The sequence below is a fragment of the Bos taurus genome, chromosome 18 (assembly GCF_002263795.3).
Source record: "Bos taurus isolate L1 Dominette 01449 registration number 42190680 breed Hereford chromosome 18, ARS-UCD2.0, whole genome shotgun sequence".
In the NCBI taxonomy this organism is placed as follows: domain Eukaryota; kingdom Metazoa; phylum Chordata; class Mammalia; order Artiodactyla; family Bovidae; genus Bos; species Bos taurus.
The window spans coordinates 39766118-39783347 of NC_037345.1; the positions used below are offsets into that span (position 1 = coordinate 39766118).

The 17230-nt window shown below is 38.1% G+C and overlaps 2 protein-coding genes across 5 annotated transcripts in view; both read left to right on the top strand.

Moving 5' to 3' along the window:
- The window catches only part of CMTR2 (cap methyltransferase 2), a 103944-nt gene extending 99643 nt beyond the window's left edge, over nucleotides 1-4301 (top strand). For all 4 annotated transcript variants that reach the window (XM_059877485.1, XM_024979011.2, XM_024979010.2 and 1 more), the window contains one exon: nucleotides 753-4301. In XM_059877485.1, coding sequence (XP_059733468.1) covers nucleotides 772-3066 — 2295 coding nt within the window. In that variant the 5' untranslated portion in view covers nucleotides 753-771 and the 3' untranslated portion in view covers nucleotides 3067-4301. The remainder of the gene's footprint in view (nucleotides 1-752) is intronic.
- Nucleotides 1-17230, top strand: part of LOC112442305 (hydrocephalus-inducing protein homolog) — a 316573-nt gene that overhangs the window by 63897 nt on the left and 235446 nt on the right. The window lies entirely within an intron of this gene.

Below are 17230 nucleotides of genomic sequence, written 5' to 3' on the forward strand. Positions count from 1 at the left end.
GGTGAACTGTAGGTCAGTTTCAGTGTTGAGCGAGAGGCTAACCTGTCAAGTTCACCACAGTTGACAAGTAGTACGGTGATGGTTGTTTGCTGGTGGGTGGCCTGTAAAGGTGATTTGGTACCACCAAAGTGCATGACTTAGCAGGAGTCAAACCTGGACAGAGGACATATTTGGCAATCCTCATAGGTGAGTTTAAGTGGGTGGGGACAGAAAAGTCATAGCAGGACCGGTGCCGGGTTCAGGTGCTGGAGTCTCCTGGAAGGAAGTGAGATTTGGAGGGAGCTAAAAAACAGAGCTAAAAGTCATTTGTTAATAGTTTGAGCAAAAGGATAAATCTTCCTCTAAGCATGTGTTTGGGTCCCTGTGGGTGGTGGTCTCAGCCATGGGTTCAGAACTTTGGGGAGGAACTAGGTGGGTTACTTTGGTAATAGGAGCTGCCATTCACTGATGAATGTTCTTTCATGTATGCTAACATGTTTCATCCTCATCTTAAAAAATAATACCTCAAGTTTTTAAAGAAGAACTGATGTAAAGTTATTTACCCATGGCCACTGGAATTTGAGCCTAGGTTTATTGGACATCAGTGCTTTTATTCTTTCTCTATTCCAAATTGCCTCAATATGTAATGAATTGTATTCACATTATGTACCTATTTTATGTGATTTGTCATGATTGTGATCCAGTTTGCTGTGGATTAGATTTCACTCACTAATAAAGTTTGATTCACTTAATTGTGTGTTTTCTTTTTCTAGATTTTAATTTGATTTGAAAATGAATAAGTGCAGAAAACAACCACTGGGTTCAAGTCCTGAGACATTCAGCCCAGATGTTCTTGCTGACATTTTTGAACTCTTTGCCAAGAACTTTTCTTATGGCAAACCACTTAATAATGAGTGGCAGTTACCAGATCCCAGCGAGATTTTCACCTGTGACCACACGGAATTCAGTGCATTCCTTGACTTGAAGAACTCCCTAAATGAAGTGAAAAACCTACTGAGTGATAAGAAATTGGATGAGTGGCATGAGCACACGGCTTTCACTAACAAAGCTGGGAAAATAATTTCTCATGTGAGAAAATCTGTAAATGCTGAACTTTGTACTCAAGCATGGTGTAAGTTTCATGAAATTTTGTGCAGCTTTCCACTTATTCCACAGGAAGCTTTTCAGAACGGAAAACTGAATTCTCTACACCTTTGTGAAGCTCCTGGAGCTTTTATAGCTAGTCTCAATCACTATTTGAAATCCCATCGATTCCCCTGTGATTGGAATTGGGTAGCTAATACTCTGAATCCTTACCATGAGGCAAATGACAATCTTACGATGATTATGGATGACCGACTTATTGCAAATACCTTGCATTGTTGGTACTTTGGTCCAGATAACACTGGTGATATCATGACCTTGAAATATCTGACTGGACTTCAGAATTTCATAAACAGTATGGGTACCATTCACTTGATCACTGCAGATGGAAGTTTTGATTGCCAAGGAAACCCAGGTGAACAAGAAGCTTTAGTCTCTTGTTTGCATTACTGTGAAGCTGTCACTGCTCTGATGACTCTTGGAAATGGTGGCTCTTTTGTTCTGAAGATGTTTACTTTGTTTGAACATTGTTCCATAAATCTTATGTACCTACTAAACTGTTCTTTTGATCAAGTTCATATTTTCAAACCAGCTACTAGCAAGGCAGGAAACTCAGAAGTCTATGTGGTATGTCTCTACTATAAGGGAAGAGAGACAATCTATCCTATTTTATCTAAGATGGTGCTGAATTTTGGGTCTGAAATGACCAAGAAAGCTCTCTTTCCCCATCACATGATTCCAGAATCTTTTCTTAGAAAACATGAAGAATGTTGCACGTTCTTTCATAAGTACCAACTAGAGACTATTTCTGAGAACATTCGTCTGTTTGAGTGCATGGGAAAACGGGAACAAGCAAAGCTGAATAGCTTAAGGGACTATGCTGTTCAGTATTTCATGCAAAAGTTTCAATTGAAGCCTCTTTCCAGAAATAACTGGCTAGTGAAAAAATCTAATATTGGCTGTAGTACAAATACAAAATGGTTTGGGCAGAGAAGCAGATATTTTAAAACCTACAATGAAAGGAAAATGCTGGAAACCCTTTCCTGGAAAGATAAGGTGGCCAAAGGGTACTTTAACAGTTGGGCTGAAGAACATGCTACGTATCATCCTGGGCAAAGTTCTCTTTTGGAAGGGACAGCTTTCAATCTTGAGTGTCACTTATGGCAGGTTTTACAGGGAAAGAAACTGCCAAAGGTAAAGTGTTCTCCTTTCTGTGATGGTGAGATTTTAAAGGCTCTTAATGAATCAGTTGAAAAGTCATTAGGAGGAGCCTTGAATTTTGATCTTAAGTTTAGGCCAAAACAGAAGCATTGTTGTTCTTGTCACGTTTTTTCTGAAGAATTGATATTTTCTGAGTTGTTTAGCCTTACCAAGTGCCTTCAGGATCATCAGGATAAAGAACCCAGCACCCAGATAAAGTGCCTGCTCGTGGGCTTCCCAGCTCTCCATAATATCAAAATGCCCATACCATTGGAAGTTCGACTCTTGGAATCAGCTGCACTCATGACTTTTAGCTGTTCATTGCTTCATGATGGAGACCCCACTTACCAGCAATTATTTTTGGACTGCGTACTACATTCCTTGCAGCAGCTTCATACAGGAGATGTTATGATTTTGCCTATACTTTCTTGTTTTACAAGGTTTATGGCTGGTTTGATATTTGTACTCCACAGCTGTTTTAGATTCATCACATTTTCTTGTCCCATATCCTCTGAGCCCCTGAAGACTTGTGCAGTCCTGCTTTGTGTTGGTTATCAGGATCTTCCAAACCCAGTTTTCCAGTATCTGCAAAATGTGAACGAATTGTTGAGAGATTTGGTTAACACTGAGGCACCGCAGCAGGTTTTACAGTTTGTGCCAATGGAGGTGCTCCTTAAGGGCGCACTACTTGATTTTTTGTGGGATTTGAATGCTGCCATTGCTAAAAGGTACTTGCATTTGATTATTCAAGGAGAGAGAGAAGAAATCATCGGCAGCCTTTAGTTATGAAGTTGATCTCATACTTTCTGAGATTTAACTTGATGGCTTCTTACAGTTTCCATTGTTATTACATTCCTTTGCTATTAATTTAAAACCTTCTATTTTGAAGAAAGGCTAAGTTTTGCATCATTTAAAGTCTCACTTTTTTCTGGAAAACCCATCAGCTAGTTTGACCTCTAGGGTATATACACACACAGGCATAGAGCTTCCTATATGGTAGAAGATATGTAATGATGGTATTCAGCCTCACGCAGAGAAGTGTGTAACATGCTTGGACATACCCATGCGTGCGTATGCAGTTTAGTTGGTTTTATTTATCTGCTTAAGATTTGCACCTGTGTGCCTTCAGGTTAGATTTTTTTTTCCAACTAATTTTCTCTCAATAGCTAATACTGTTATGAATTGATAGAGGTCTTTGATGAAAAGAGATGAGCCACTCCTCAGCAACATTAATTTCCTTTAATATTGACCATGTCCGTTACTAATTTGGGGAACTCATCATTCTAGACATCTTGATATGTGCCATTCATTGTGTTTAGGCCACTGATCCAATTTACTTGTGTGGTTCAAATGAAGCTACTGTGCTGTTTTATAAATATTTTACTAACTAAAGTCCAATTAGAAAGGCTATCAGGACAGCTTTAAACCAAAGATCATATTTAAAACAATGAAGAATTATTGTGTCTAAAACAGTCTTATATGAGTGAAAAGTTTCATTTATCAATGGAGTGGTGATTTTAGCTTCCAGGAAATAATGTGTGAACAAAAAAATTTTTTTTAATTGCAAAATAATGTTTATGGTCTCATTGGGGACATACAAATGTGATGAATGTAGTGAATACTGAGAAATTTTGGCACTTTGAGAATGATGGTATAACATGAACATTTTTTTAATCTTCACAAATCCTTTTTTCCATATGAAAGTAGCACTTTACCAAAAGATTAACCATGTGATGTTTATTTTTCAGTTATGTTTGATTTCTTTTGCATTAAATGTATGTATCAGTATAATCAGGCTATTATGGCCAACTATGTTAAGCAGATCTTTGTACTCTGAAATTTCACAAGGTGATATATTTGTATTTTCACATGTGCATTTTAGAGATTTTTGTTAGTTATATAAAAAAATAAATATTCTTTGATGTATTTTGTTGATAGATATTAACCTGAAGTTTTTCATGTTCTTTTCTATTTTGAGTTCCATTATAGATTCATGAATAAAGTCATTAGCAGAGAAATTTTGTGTTCATTCTTTTAAAGAGAATCATAGGGGAATTTAAAAATATAACTTGGAAACACTTTTTTTTAAGGAAAGCTTTAATGGAATCTAATGTTCCTTCATTTTTTCTGATTTGTATTCATTAAAATTTATTCCTTAATGTTGCAATATTTACAGAAGCTCTACTTCGGGAAAGAAATGGAATACTTAAGGGACAGAGGAAGAGGTTATATTTAGTTCTTGATATGGAGGATGTGAGTGTTGGAGGTAGATTTCTGAAAGAAATGTGATTTCCTACTGGTGACTTTATGAAAGCTGTTACAGTTGTGTAATGGTAGACATCTGATAGAAAATTGGTTACCAAGAGAGAATTAAAAACCACTCTTGGGAAACCATTTTGCACTTAAATAGACTTTATGCCTTGGTTAATGTGGTCCAATACAGTGACTCAGTTTATTTTTACCTGTTTTAACTATTTGATTAGAATGAAGTTGAAAGCCTAGGGCCAGGTTCTGATATTAAAACTTTAAGCCCCTCAAATAAGTATTGAATGCTCAGTTGTTTTTACTGTTAACCTGGGTTGGGATATGTAACATACTGGTGTATACTAGAATGTATTTGGTTTTTAGTCAGTGTTTGGGATCAGTTGCTTTTCATCTGGCTTACTGAATTCAGAGTTGCTCTAGACGTGAGATAGAACTCAAGGAAGATTCTGATTGAACGGGGTGTAGCTGACAGGTACCAGTGATCTGTAGAAATTGCTCTGAGAAAAAGGGAAGGAAAAATAATGTATGAGAAATGGATAAGAAAGTAGAGGAAGTCCATAAGATGAGATGATTTGTGTAGGTTATCAAGGTAGTAGTTACTGTTATTAAAAATTTTGGGGGGTCTTGAAATTTTTGACTTAATTGTGATGCTTTTTGAAAAGAATTTTTAACAGCCAGGAAATTTAAACATCACAGTTGTGTTTCCTGACAAACTCAGAGAAAGCGGTCTTAAAATACACTTAATTTCTTCAATATTGTCTTATGTTTTCCAAGAGAAAAGTCTTGTATTTTAGTGGGGGGTTTTATATATCATGCTAATGTCAAAGTTTTGAAAATTTCTGGGTCTGTAAAATCCAAATTTGTGAACTTTCTCCATCTTTATAGTCATTATTTTGTTTAAAAAGATTTGCACTAAAAGTTTTTTCTACTCTGAAAATAACTAAGTGGAACAAAAGTAACAGGTTATTAGAGGAGTTGAAAAAAATCTTTATGCTTTTGTTATTTTATTTAATCTTTGATGAGAATACAAGTCCTTTAAAATATTTAAACCTTATCTTTTATTTCTAGATACTTAATTGAATATTTTTAACATTTGTTAAGGTACTGTGGTGTGAGTATATGAAATACCTCACTTTTTTTAATACCTCACTTTTTTAGAATGAAACTGTTGATTATAAACCCAATTAAATTCTTATTTTTCTTGTTTACTTAATATTTTTCATTGATTCTTTAGAAATGGCAATGTATTTTTTTAGTGTATTTTTGCTTTTTAAGATAAAAGTAAGAAAAAGGAGATGTTTTAGTTTTATTTCAGTTTTTTGAATCATTTTAAGCAATAAATGATTATTACTTTTTATAGAACCAGTACATGCTTATAAAGATTTTAACTGAAGCATGAGAGATTTTCTGTTAATTTTTATGTTCTATAGCCCACCAGGCTCCTGTGTCCAGGAGGTTTTCCAGGCAAGAATAGTGGAGTGAATCTCTTCTCCTGTGGATCTTCCTGACCCAGGGATCGAACCCATGGTTCCTGCCACGTCTCCTGTGTTGTAGGAGGCAGATTACTGCTGAGCCACTGGGGAAGCCTAATAAAAAAATAAAACCATTAATTACACTGTTATAATTAGGTCTTAAATTCCCTTTAGATTTAATATAGTAATATCTAGTATATCCTTTATTAAAATGATGAAAATTATTATACATAGATGGTACTACAGATTTGCAGGGCCTGGCTGAATATTTGTTTATACATAGTTACTACTGCAAAGAGACTCAATTATTTGGTAATAGGCCTCCCCACCTTTTTTTTTTTTTTTCTTTAGTTAGATTAAAACTCATTTCTGGCTGATCTTAGCAGAATTAACTATAAAACAAAAATTTCAAGGTTGCTGAATAAATTTCTGTTTGGATAGTAGATGCTTTTCTGGTTGGCCTAATGGCCAAGTACCAAAAAGCTAAAAGCTCGATGCTGCGTATAGTCGCTTATAATATCTTGGTATGTTTTAGGGCGTGTGATTAAAACAATAATCCTCAATAAATTTATGATTTTGTATTTCTAATCAGTGCACACTTTATATAAAACAGTTTATATATAATGTTTTTAATAAGGAATTTTTCTCCTCATTCTGTTGTTTTTTCTTAGTTTCGGCCAGTACAGAAAATGAAGGTAACTTATCTTTAGATAAGCACAAGTTTATATTGGAATGTTTTGATTTGTAACTGCAAATATGGAAGATACCAACTTTTCTTTATGAATATGAAATATTTTAGTGAAAATATTTAGAAATTACCAGTCACTGAGCATAGGTTAGCATTTGGTTTCATTCAACTGAAAATTTTATGTAAAACTGTAATCAGCTTATGTTCACATAAAGGTTGTATGTGCGTGTGTGCTAAGTTGCTTCAGATCAGATCAGTCGCTCAGTTGTGTCCGACTCTTTGCGACCCCATGAATCGCAGCACGCCAGGCCTCCCTGTCTATCACCAACTCCCGGAGTTCACTGAGACTCACGTCCATCGAGTCAGTGATGCCATCCAGCCATCTCATTCTCTGTTGTCCCCTTCTTCTCTTACCCCCAATCCCTCCCAGCATCAGAGTGTTTTCCAATGAGTCAGCTCTTCGCATGAGGTGGCCAAGGTGGCCAAAGTACTGGAGTTTCAGCTTTAGCATCATTCCTTCCAAAGAAATCCCAGGGCTGATCTCCTTCAGAATGGACTGGTTGGATCTCCTTGCAGTCCAAGGGACTCTCAAGAGTCTTCTCCAACACCACACTTCAAAAGCATCAATTCTTCGATGCTCAGCCTTCTTCACAGTCCAACTCTCACATCCATACATGACCACAGGAAAAACCATAGCCTTGACTAGACGAACCTTTGTTGGCAAAGTAATGTCTCTGCTTTTGAATATGCTATCTAGGTTGGTCATAACTTTCCTTCCAAGGAGTAAGCGTCTTTTAACTTAATGGCTGCAATCACCATCTGCAGTGATTTTGGAGCCCAGAAAAATAAAGTCTGACACTGTTTCCACTGTTTCCCCATCTATTTCCCATGAAGTGATGGGACTGGATGCCATGATCTTTGTTTTCTGAATGTTGAGCTTTAAGCCAACTTTTCACTCTCCACTTTCACTTTCATCAAGAGGCTTTTTAGTTCCTCTTCACTTTCTGCCATAAGGGTGGTGTCATCTGCATATCTGAGGTTATTGATATTTCTTCCAGCAATCTTGATTCCAGCTTGTGCTTCCTCCAGTCCAGTGTTTCTCATGATGTACTCTGCATATAAGTTAAATAAACAGGGTGACAATATACAGCCTTGACGAACTCCCTTTCCTATTTGGAACCAGTCTGTTGTTCCATGTCCAGTTCTAACTGTTGCTTCCTGACCTGCATACAAATTTCTCAGGAGGCAGATCAAGTGGTCTGGTATTCCCATCTCTTTCAGAATTTTCCACAGTTTCTTGTGATCCACACAGTCAAAGGCTTTGGCATAGTCAATAAAGCAGAAATAGATGCTTTTCTCAGCCCTGTCCAACTCTGTGACCCTATGGATTGTAGCCCTCCAGGCTCCCATGTCTATGGGGATTCACCAGGCAAGAATACTGGAGTGGGTTGCTGTGCCTGCCTCCAGGGGATCTTCCCGACTCAGGGATCAAACCTGCGTCTCTTGGTCTCCTGCATTGGCAGGCAGGTTCTTTACCACTACTGCCACCTGGGAAGCCCAAAAGGTTATATACTCAATTACAAATACAGTGTTTCTCTAATTTGCTCAAGATCTTGATTGTCATGTAGTCATTCTGTGTTCACTTACACCAAGTGCAGGAGCATGAATTTAACCTGTTATCAGAGATTTAATAATATTTAATATTGCAGCCATCTGGTGATGTCCATCTGTAGAGTCTTCTCTTGTTTTGTTGGAAAAGAGTGTTTGCTGTGACCAGAGCATTCTCTTGGCAAAACTCTGTTAGCCTTTGCTCTGCTTCATTTTGTACTCCAAGGCCAAATTTGCCTGTTATTCCAGGTATCTCTTGACTTTCTACTTTTGCTTTTGAGTCCCCTATAATGAAAAGGACATCTTTTTTTTGGCGTTAGTTCTAGAAAGTCTTATAGGTCTTCATAGAACCATTCAGCTTCTCCAGCATTACTGGTTGGGGCATAGACTTGGATTACTGTGATACTGAATGGTTTGCCTTGGAATCGAGGAGAGATCATTCTGTCGTTTTTGAGGTTGCACCCAAGAACTGCATTTGAGACTCTTTTATTGACTATGATGGTTACTTCATTTCTTCTAAGGGATTATTGTCCACATAGATATAATGGTCATCGGAGTTAAATTCATTCGTTCCAGTACATTTTAGTTCTCTGATTCCTAAAATGTTGATGTTCACTCTTGCCATCTCCTGTTTGACCGCTTCCAATTTGCCTTGATTCATGGATCTAACATTCCAGGTTCCTATGCAATATTGCTCTTTACAGCATCAGACTTGACTTCTATCACCAGACATCCACACCTGGGTGTTGTTTTTGCTTTGGCTCTGTCTCTTCATTCCTTCTGGAGTTATTTCTTCACTGTAGCATATTGGACACCTACCAACCTGTGGAGTTCATCTTTCAGTGTCATATCTTTATGCCTTTTCATACTGTTCATGGGGTTCACAAGGCCAGAATACTGAAGTGGTTTGCCATTCCCTTCTCCAGTGGACCGCACTTGTCAGAACTCTTCACCATGACCCGTGATATCTCCATCATGACACCTGATGCAAAGAACCCACTCACTGGAAAAGACCCTGATGCTAGGAACGATTGAAGGCAGGAGAAGGGGATGACAGAGAATGAGATGGATGGCATCACAGACTGAATGGACATGAGTTTGAGTAAGCTCTGGGAATTGGTGGTGGACAGGGAAGCCTGACATTCTGCAGTCTATGGGGTTGCAGAGTTGGACATGACTGAGCAACTGAACTGAATATTGCAGCCACATTGTTGGTTTGTGGCTTAAATTTGTTATGACATAGTTAAACACATTTGTAGAGATCGTTCTTTTTCTCTAAACTATTTATGTACACTATGCTGAGAAGATACTTTCATTTTAAAAAGTCTTTGTAGCTTTGTGGATAACCCTATTTTGTTTATGTGTATATCTACATTGTTTTCCTCTTTAAGATTGTATGTCAACACCTAATTAATTTACTGGGCAAGACAGGTGTGCTTTTATTATCTAGACTTTCGGGAGTTTCTGTTCTGTTGCCAGTGAACTCCAGGGCTGAAAAATTAGTCTTTCTATTAGGCTAGCTGAGAAAATTCAAAACAAGCACAAACATCATAAAAAAATTTTTTTTTTTAGAGTAAACATTATTCCTGCAACTATTTAATAACTCTAGTAATGTTAGTCTGTTCCTGGAGCTATTTTTATTGCACATACGTTTTGGGTTGTTCAATTTGAAATTAATTGATTTTTCTATTCTCTAAAACATTTTATTTGTAGTATATATATTTTAATGAAGTATAGGGCTTCCTTGGTGGTTCAGATGGTAAAGAATTCTGCCTGCAATGCAGTAGACCTCGTTTTGATCCCTGAGGCAGAAAGATCCCTTGGAGAGGGTATAGCTATCTACTCCAGTATTCTTACCTGGAGAATCCCATGGACAGAGGAGCCTGGTGAACTAACAGTCCATGCAGTTGCAAAGAGTCAGACACAACTGAATGACTAACAACACACTATTGAGGTATAGTTGATGCACAGTTTAGTCGCTCAGTCATGTCCGACTTTGTGACCCCATGGACTGCAGCACGCCAGGCCTCCCTGTCCACCACCAACTCCTGGAGCTTACGCAAACTCATGTCCATTGAGTCAGTGATGCCATCCAACCATCTATCCTCTGTCATCCCCTTCTCCTCCCGCCATCAATCTTTCCCAGCATCAGAATCTTGTGAAATGAGTTAGCTCTTTGCATCAGGTGGCCAAAGTAAGATTTTCAGCTTCAACATCAGTCCTTCCAATGAATATTCAGGACTGATTTCCTTTAGGATGGACTGGTTGGATCTCCTTGCAGTTCAAGTGACTCTCAAGAGTCTTCTCCAACACCACAGTTCAAAGGCATCGATTCTTCAGTGCTCAGCTTTCTTTATAGTCCAACTCTCACATCCATACATGACCACTGGAAAAACCATAGCTTTGACTAGATAGACCTTTGTAGGCAAAGTAATGTCTCTGCTTTTTAATATGCTGTCTAGGTTGTTCATAACTTTCCCTTCCAAGGAGCAAGCATCTTTTAATTTCATGGCTGCAGTCACCATCTGCAGTGATTTGGGAGACCCCAAAAATAAAGTCTCTCACTGCTTTATGTTTCTCCATCTATTTCCCATGAAATGATGGGACCGGATGCCATGATTTTAGTTTTCTGACTGTTGAGCTTTAAGCCGACTTTTTCACTCTCCTCTTTCACTTTCATCAAGAGGCATTTTAGTTCTTCTCTTTCTGCTGTAAGGGTGGGTTCATCTGCATATCTGAAATTATTGATATTTCTCCCAGCGATCTTGATTCCAGGTTCTGCTTCATCCAGGCCAGCATTTCTCATGAGGTACTCTGCATATAAATTAAATAAGCAGGATGACAATATACAGCCTTGATGAACTCCTTTTCCTATTTGGAACCAGTCTGTCGTTCCATGTCCAATTCTAACTGTTCCTTCCTGACCGGCATACAGATTTCTCACGGGGCAGGTCAGATGGTCTGGTATTCCCATCTCTTAGAATTTTCCACAGTTTATTGTGATCCACACAGTGAAAGTCTTTGGGATAGTCGATAAAGCAAATAGATGTTTTTCTGGAACTCTGTTGCTGTTTTGACGATCCAGCGGATGTTGGCAATTTGATGTCTGGTTCCTCTGCCTTTTCTAAAACCAGCTTAAACATCTGGAAGTTCATGGTTCACGTATTGTTGAAGCCTGGCTTGGAAAATTTTGAGCATTACTAGCGTGTGAGATGAGTGCAATTGTGTGGTAGTTTGAGCGTTCTTTGGCATTGCCTTTCTTTGGGATTGGAATGAAACTGACCTTTTTCAGTCCTGTGGCCACTGCTGAGTTTTCGAAATTTGCTGGCGTAGTGAGTGCAGCACTTTCACAGCATCATCTTTCAGGATTTGAAATCACTCAACTGGAATTCCATCACCTCCACTAGCTTTGTTTGTAGTGATGCTTTCTAAGGCCCACTTGACTTCACATTCCTAGGTGAGTGTCACACCATCATGATTATCTTGGTCGTGAATATCTTTTTTGTACAGTTCTTCTGTGTATTCTTGCCACCTCTTCTTAATATCTTCTGCCTCTGTTAGGTCTATACCATTTCTGTCCTCTATCGAGCCCATCTTTGCATGAAATGTTGCCTTGGTATCTCTAATTCTCTTGAAGAGATCTCTAGTCTTTCTCATTCTATTTTCTTCTATTTCTTTGCACTGATCACTGAGGAAGGCTAGTTGATGTGTACAGTATTATATAAATTTTAAGAGCATAACTTAGTAGTTCACGATTTGTAAAGATGATATTCCATTTGAGTGGTACTTACATTGTTCTTTCTTTATTTTCTCCATTCTTTCATTTTTACCAGAATTACAAACTCAAGGGCAAGGCACAATGATATACTGATTTTATATCTCAGATTGTCAATACAGATGTCTACAGAATATTATGTGATTTTTTAAAAATTATATAAAACTTTAAAACATATGCAACATTAAAACTAGGTAACAACCCTCCCATGTACCTTCACCCAGCTTCAGTAACTATATTTTGTTAAAACTTATTTTATTCTTTCACTTTTTTTTTCTTGGAGTGTTTTAAAACAAATATCTGTAACATACCACACCTGACAAAATTAATAGTCACCCAATACTTAAGTCTGTGTTTGATTTTTACAGTTTGTCTAAAAAATGGCTTTTTCAGTTGATTCAAATAAGGACCCAAATAAAGCTCAGATGTTGCATTTACTTAGTATGTCTCCAGAGTCTCTCCGTCTGTTGAGTCCCTCTCCCAACATTTTCTTCTCCATGCCAATTTAACTCTTCTATAATTTTGTACATTCTGGATTTGGCTAATTATTTTATCTTTTAACTTGTATCTCTATGCCACACATTTTCTATGAATTGATAGTTAGATCTAGAGAATTGATTGCCTTTGGCCCCGGTACTTGGTAAGCAGTGTTGTGTTTATACTTTTTTTTATCATGTCACAAAGCAGAAATGCCTGATTGCCCTGTCTCAGTGACGTTAGGATTAGTTAGAGATTCAGATACTAATTTTATTTCTACACTACTAAGTTTTCTATCAGTCTTTCACTTAATAGCATTAGCTTCTATTGAATATTGGTTTTTAGCTCTACTAAAGCTGGATGCTTGGGGCTGGTGCACTGGGATGACCCAGAGGGATGGTACAGGGAGGGAGGAGGGAAGGGGGTTCAGGATGGGGAACACTTGTATACCTGTGGTGGATTCATGTTGATATATGGCAAAACCAATACAATATTGTAAAGTAATTAACCTCCAAAAGAAAAAAAAATCCCTACCAGATATCAACAACAACAACAACAAATTCCAAATTAGTTGTTTCTAACCATATTATGCAGAGAAGGCAATGGCAACCCACTCCAGTGTTCTTGCCTGGAGAATCCCAGGGACGGTGGAGCCTGGTGGGCTGCCGTCTCTGGGGTCGCACAGAGTCAGACTCGACTGAAGCGACTTAGCAGCAGCAGCAGCAGCAGCAACCATATTATGTAGTAATTGGACTTTATAATATGTTCTTGAAGTCAGCTGTTTGTTTTTTTCTGAATAGTTTGTTTTTTTCCTGAATAGTTTGTTGTGGATAAGCTGGAGAAATGCTTGCTATTGTTCAGTTGCTCAGTTGTGTCCAACTCTGCAACCCCCATGAACTGCATCATGCCAGGCTTCCCTGTCCTTAACTATCTCCCAGAGTTTCCTCTGACTCATGTCTTTTGAGTTGGTGATACCATCCAAACATCTCATCTTTTTTTTTCAAATGAGTTTTTTGGCCCTTTTTTTGATCTTAGTTTTTTGAATGTTGAGTTTTAAGCCAACTTTTTCACTCTTCTTTCACCTTCATCAGGAGGCTCTTTAGTTCCTCTTTGCTTTCTGCTCTAAGAGTGATGTCATCTGAATATCTGAGAGTATTGATATTTCTCCAGGCAATCTTGATTCCAGCTTGTGAGTCATCCAGCCCGGCATTTAGCATGATATACTCTGCATATAAGTTAAATAAGCAGGGTTACAATATACAGCATCGACGTACTCCTTTCCCAATTTTGAACCACTCTGTTGTTCCACATCCAGTTCTAACTGTTGCTTCTTGTCCTGTATACAGGCTTCTCAGGAGACAGGTAAGGTGGTCTGGTATTCCCATCTTTTGAATAATTTTCCACAGTTTGTTGTGATCAATACGGTCAAAGGCTTTCATGTAGTCAATGAAGCAGAAGTAGATATTTTTCTGGAATTCCCTTGCCTTGTCTATGATTCAGTGGATGTTGGCAATTTGATACCTGGTTCCTTTGTCTTTTCTAAATCCAGCTTGTACATCTGAAAGTTCCTAGTTCACATATTGTTGAAGCCTCGCTTGAAAAATTTTAAGCATGACCTTGCTAGCATGTGAAATGAGTGCAGTTGTGTGGTAGTTTGAACATTCTTTGGCATTGTCTTTCTTTTGGGATTGGAATGAAAACTGACCTTTTCTAGTCCTGTGACCACTGCCAGGTTTTCCGAATTTGCTGGCACATTGAGTGAAGCACTTTAATAGTATCATCTTTTAGGATTTGAAATTGCTCATCTGGAATTCCATCACTTCTAGCACTTTGTTCGTAGTAATGCTTCCTAAGGCCTACTTTATATCACACTTCAGACTTCAGGATGTCTGCCTGTAGGTGAGTGACCACAGCATAGTGATGATCCGGGTCATTAAGACTTTTTTTTGTATAATTCTGTGTATTCTTGCCCACCTCTTCTTAATCTCTTCTGCTTCTGTTAGGTCCTTTAGGAATTTTTAATTTTTAAAATTGAGGTTACTAGATCTGCATATATATTACCTACTTATTAACAGTTCTCTTAATTATACTGCGTGTATTGGCCTGTTACCTATAGGTTGCCATATTAGTAACGTGAAGTGAAGTCGCTCAGTCGTGTCCAACTCTTTGCAACCCCATGGACTGTAGCCTATCAGGCTCCTCCATCCATGGGATTTTCCAGGCAAGAGTGCTGGAGTGGATTGCCATTTCCTTCTCCAGGGTATATTCCCAACCCAGGAATCGAACCCGGGTCTCCCGCATTGCAGGCAAATGCTTTACCGTCTGAGCCACCAGGGACGCCCCATTTAAACCTCATAAAAATTGAGGTTAGTTGATATATAATATTAGTTTCAAGTATACAACATAGTGATTCAAAATTTTTGTGGTTTATACTCCATTTGTAGTTTAAAAATATTGGCTGTATTCACTATGCCGTACAATACGTCCTTGTAGCTTATTTAATTTATACGTAGTAGTCTGTTACCTCTTAATCCCCTACCCCTGTTTTTCCCTCCCTGCATTTGTCCCCCACTGGAAACCACTAGTTTGTTCTCTATATCTGTCAGTCAGTTTCTTTTTTAAAAAATAATTTTCTTTATTTATTTAGCTGCTCAGGGTCTTAGTTGTGGTGTGTGGGGTCTAATTTCATGAGCGGCGTCAAACCCTGGCCTGCTGCATTGGGAATGTAGAGTCCTAGTCGTTGGACCACCGGGGAAGTCCCTGTCAGTTTCTTTTTTGTTATATTCACTAGTTTAATTTTTAGAGTCCACATACAACATAACATATAGTATTTGTCTTTCTAACATATTTCACTAAACTTAATATTCTCTAGGTTCATCCATGTTGCTAGAAATAGCAAAATTTTGTTCTTTTTTATGGCTGAGTAGAATTCCATTGTGTATGTATACCACATCTTTATCCACCCATCTATTGATGGACACTTAGGTTGTTCCATGTCTTGTCTATTGTATATAATGCTGCTATGAACTTTGGGGTGCATGCATATTTTTGAACTAGTGTTTTTGTTTTCTTTAGACAAATACCTAGGAGTGGAATTGCTGGATCATATGGTAGTTCTGTATTTAATTTCTTGAGGAGCCTCCATATTGTTTTTCTTAGTGGCTGCACCAATTTACCATCCCACCAACAACATACAAGGGTTCCCTTTTCTTCACATCATTGCCAGCATGTTATATGTGATCATTTTGAAGATAGCCATTCTGATTGGGTGAGGTGAGATCTCATTGTGGTTTTGATTAGCATTTCTCTGATGATTAGTGATAGTGAGCATCTTTCCATATGCCTGTTAGCCATCTGTATATCTGGAAAAATGCCTGTTCGGATCATCTGCTCATTTTAAAATCAGGTGTGTTTTTTTTGTTTGTTTGTTTTTTGTTTTTATATATTGAATTTGAGCTGTTTATATATTTCAGATATTAATCCCTTATCAGTCATCAGTTCAGTTCAGTTGCTCAGTTGTGTCCGACTCTTTGCAACCCCATAGACTACAGCACGCCAGGCTTGCCTGTCCATTACCAACTCCCGGAGCTTGCTCAAACCCACGTCCATCGAGTCAGTGATGCCATCCAACCATCTCATCCTCTGTTGTCCCCTTCTCCTCCTGCCTTCAATCTTTCCTAGCATCAGGGTCTTTTCAAAATTATCTTCAGTTCTTTGCATCAGGTGGCCAAAGTATTGGAGCTTCAGCTTCAGCATCAGTCCTTCCAATGAATATTCAGGACTGATTTCTTTTAAGATGGACTGGTTTGATCTCCTTGCTGTCCAAGGGACTCTCTCAAGAGTCTTCTCCAACACCACAGTTCAAAAACATCAATCTTCAGTGTTCAGCTTTCTTTATGGTCCAACTCTCATATCCGTACATGACTACTGGAAAAACCATTGCTTTGACTAGACAGACCTTTGTTGGCAAAGTAATGTCTCTGCTTTTTAATATGCTGTCTAGGTTGGTCATAGCTTTTCTTTCAAGGAGCAAGCGTCTTTTAATCTCATGGCTGCAGTTACCATCTATAGTGATTTTGGAGCCCAAGAAAATAAAGTCTCTCACTGTTTACATTTCCCCATCTATTTGCCATGAAGTGATGGGACCGGATGCCATGATCTTAATCTTTTGAATGTTGAGTTTTAAGCCAGCTTTTTCACTCTCCTCTTTCACTTTCAACAAGAAGCTCTTTAGTTCCTCTTTGTTTTTTGCCATAAGTGTGGGGTCATCTGCATATCTGAGGTAATTGATATTTCTCCCAGAAATCTTGATTCCAGCTTGTGTTTCATCCAGTCTGGCATTTCTCATGATGTACTCTGCATATAAGTTAAATAAGCAGGGTGACAGTATACAGCCTTGACATACTCCTTTCCCAATTTGGAACCAGTCTCTTGTTCCATGTCCAGTTCTAACTGTTGCTTCTTGATCTGGATACAGATATCTCAGGAGATAGGTAAGGTGGTCTGATATTCCCATCTCTTGAAGAATTTTCTACAGTCATATCATTTGCAAATATCTTATCCCATTCAGTAGAACTTTTTTTGTTGTTGTTGTTGGGATTTGTTTGTTTGTTTGTTTTTTTTTTTTGCTGTGTAAAAGCTTTTAATATGGTCCCATTTATT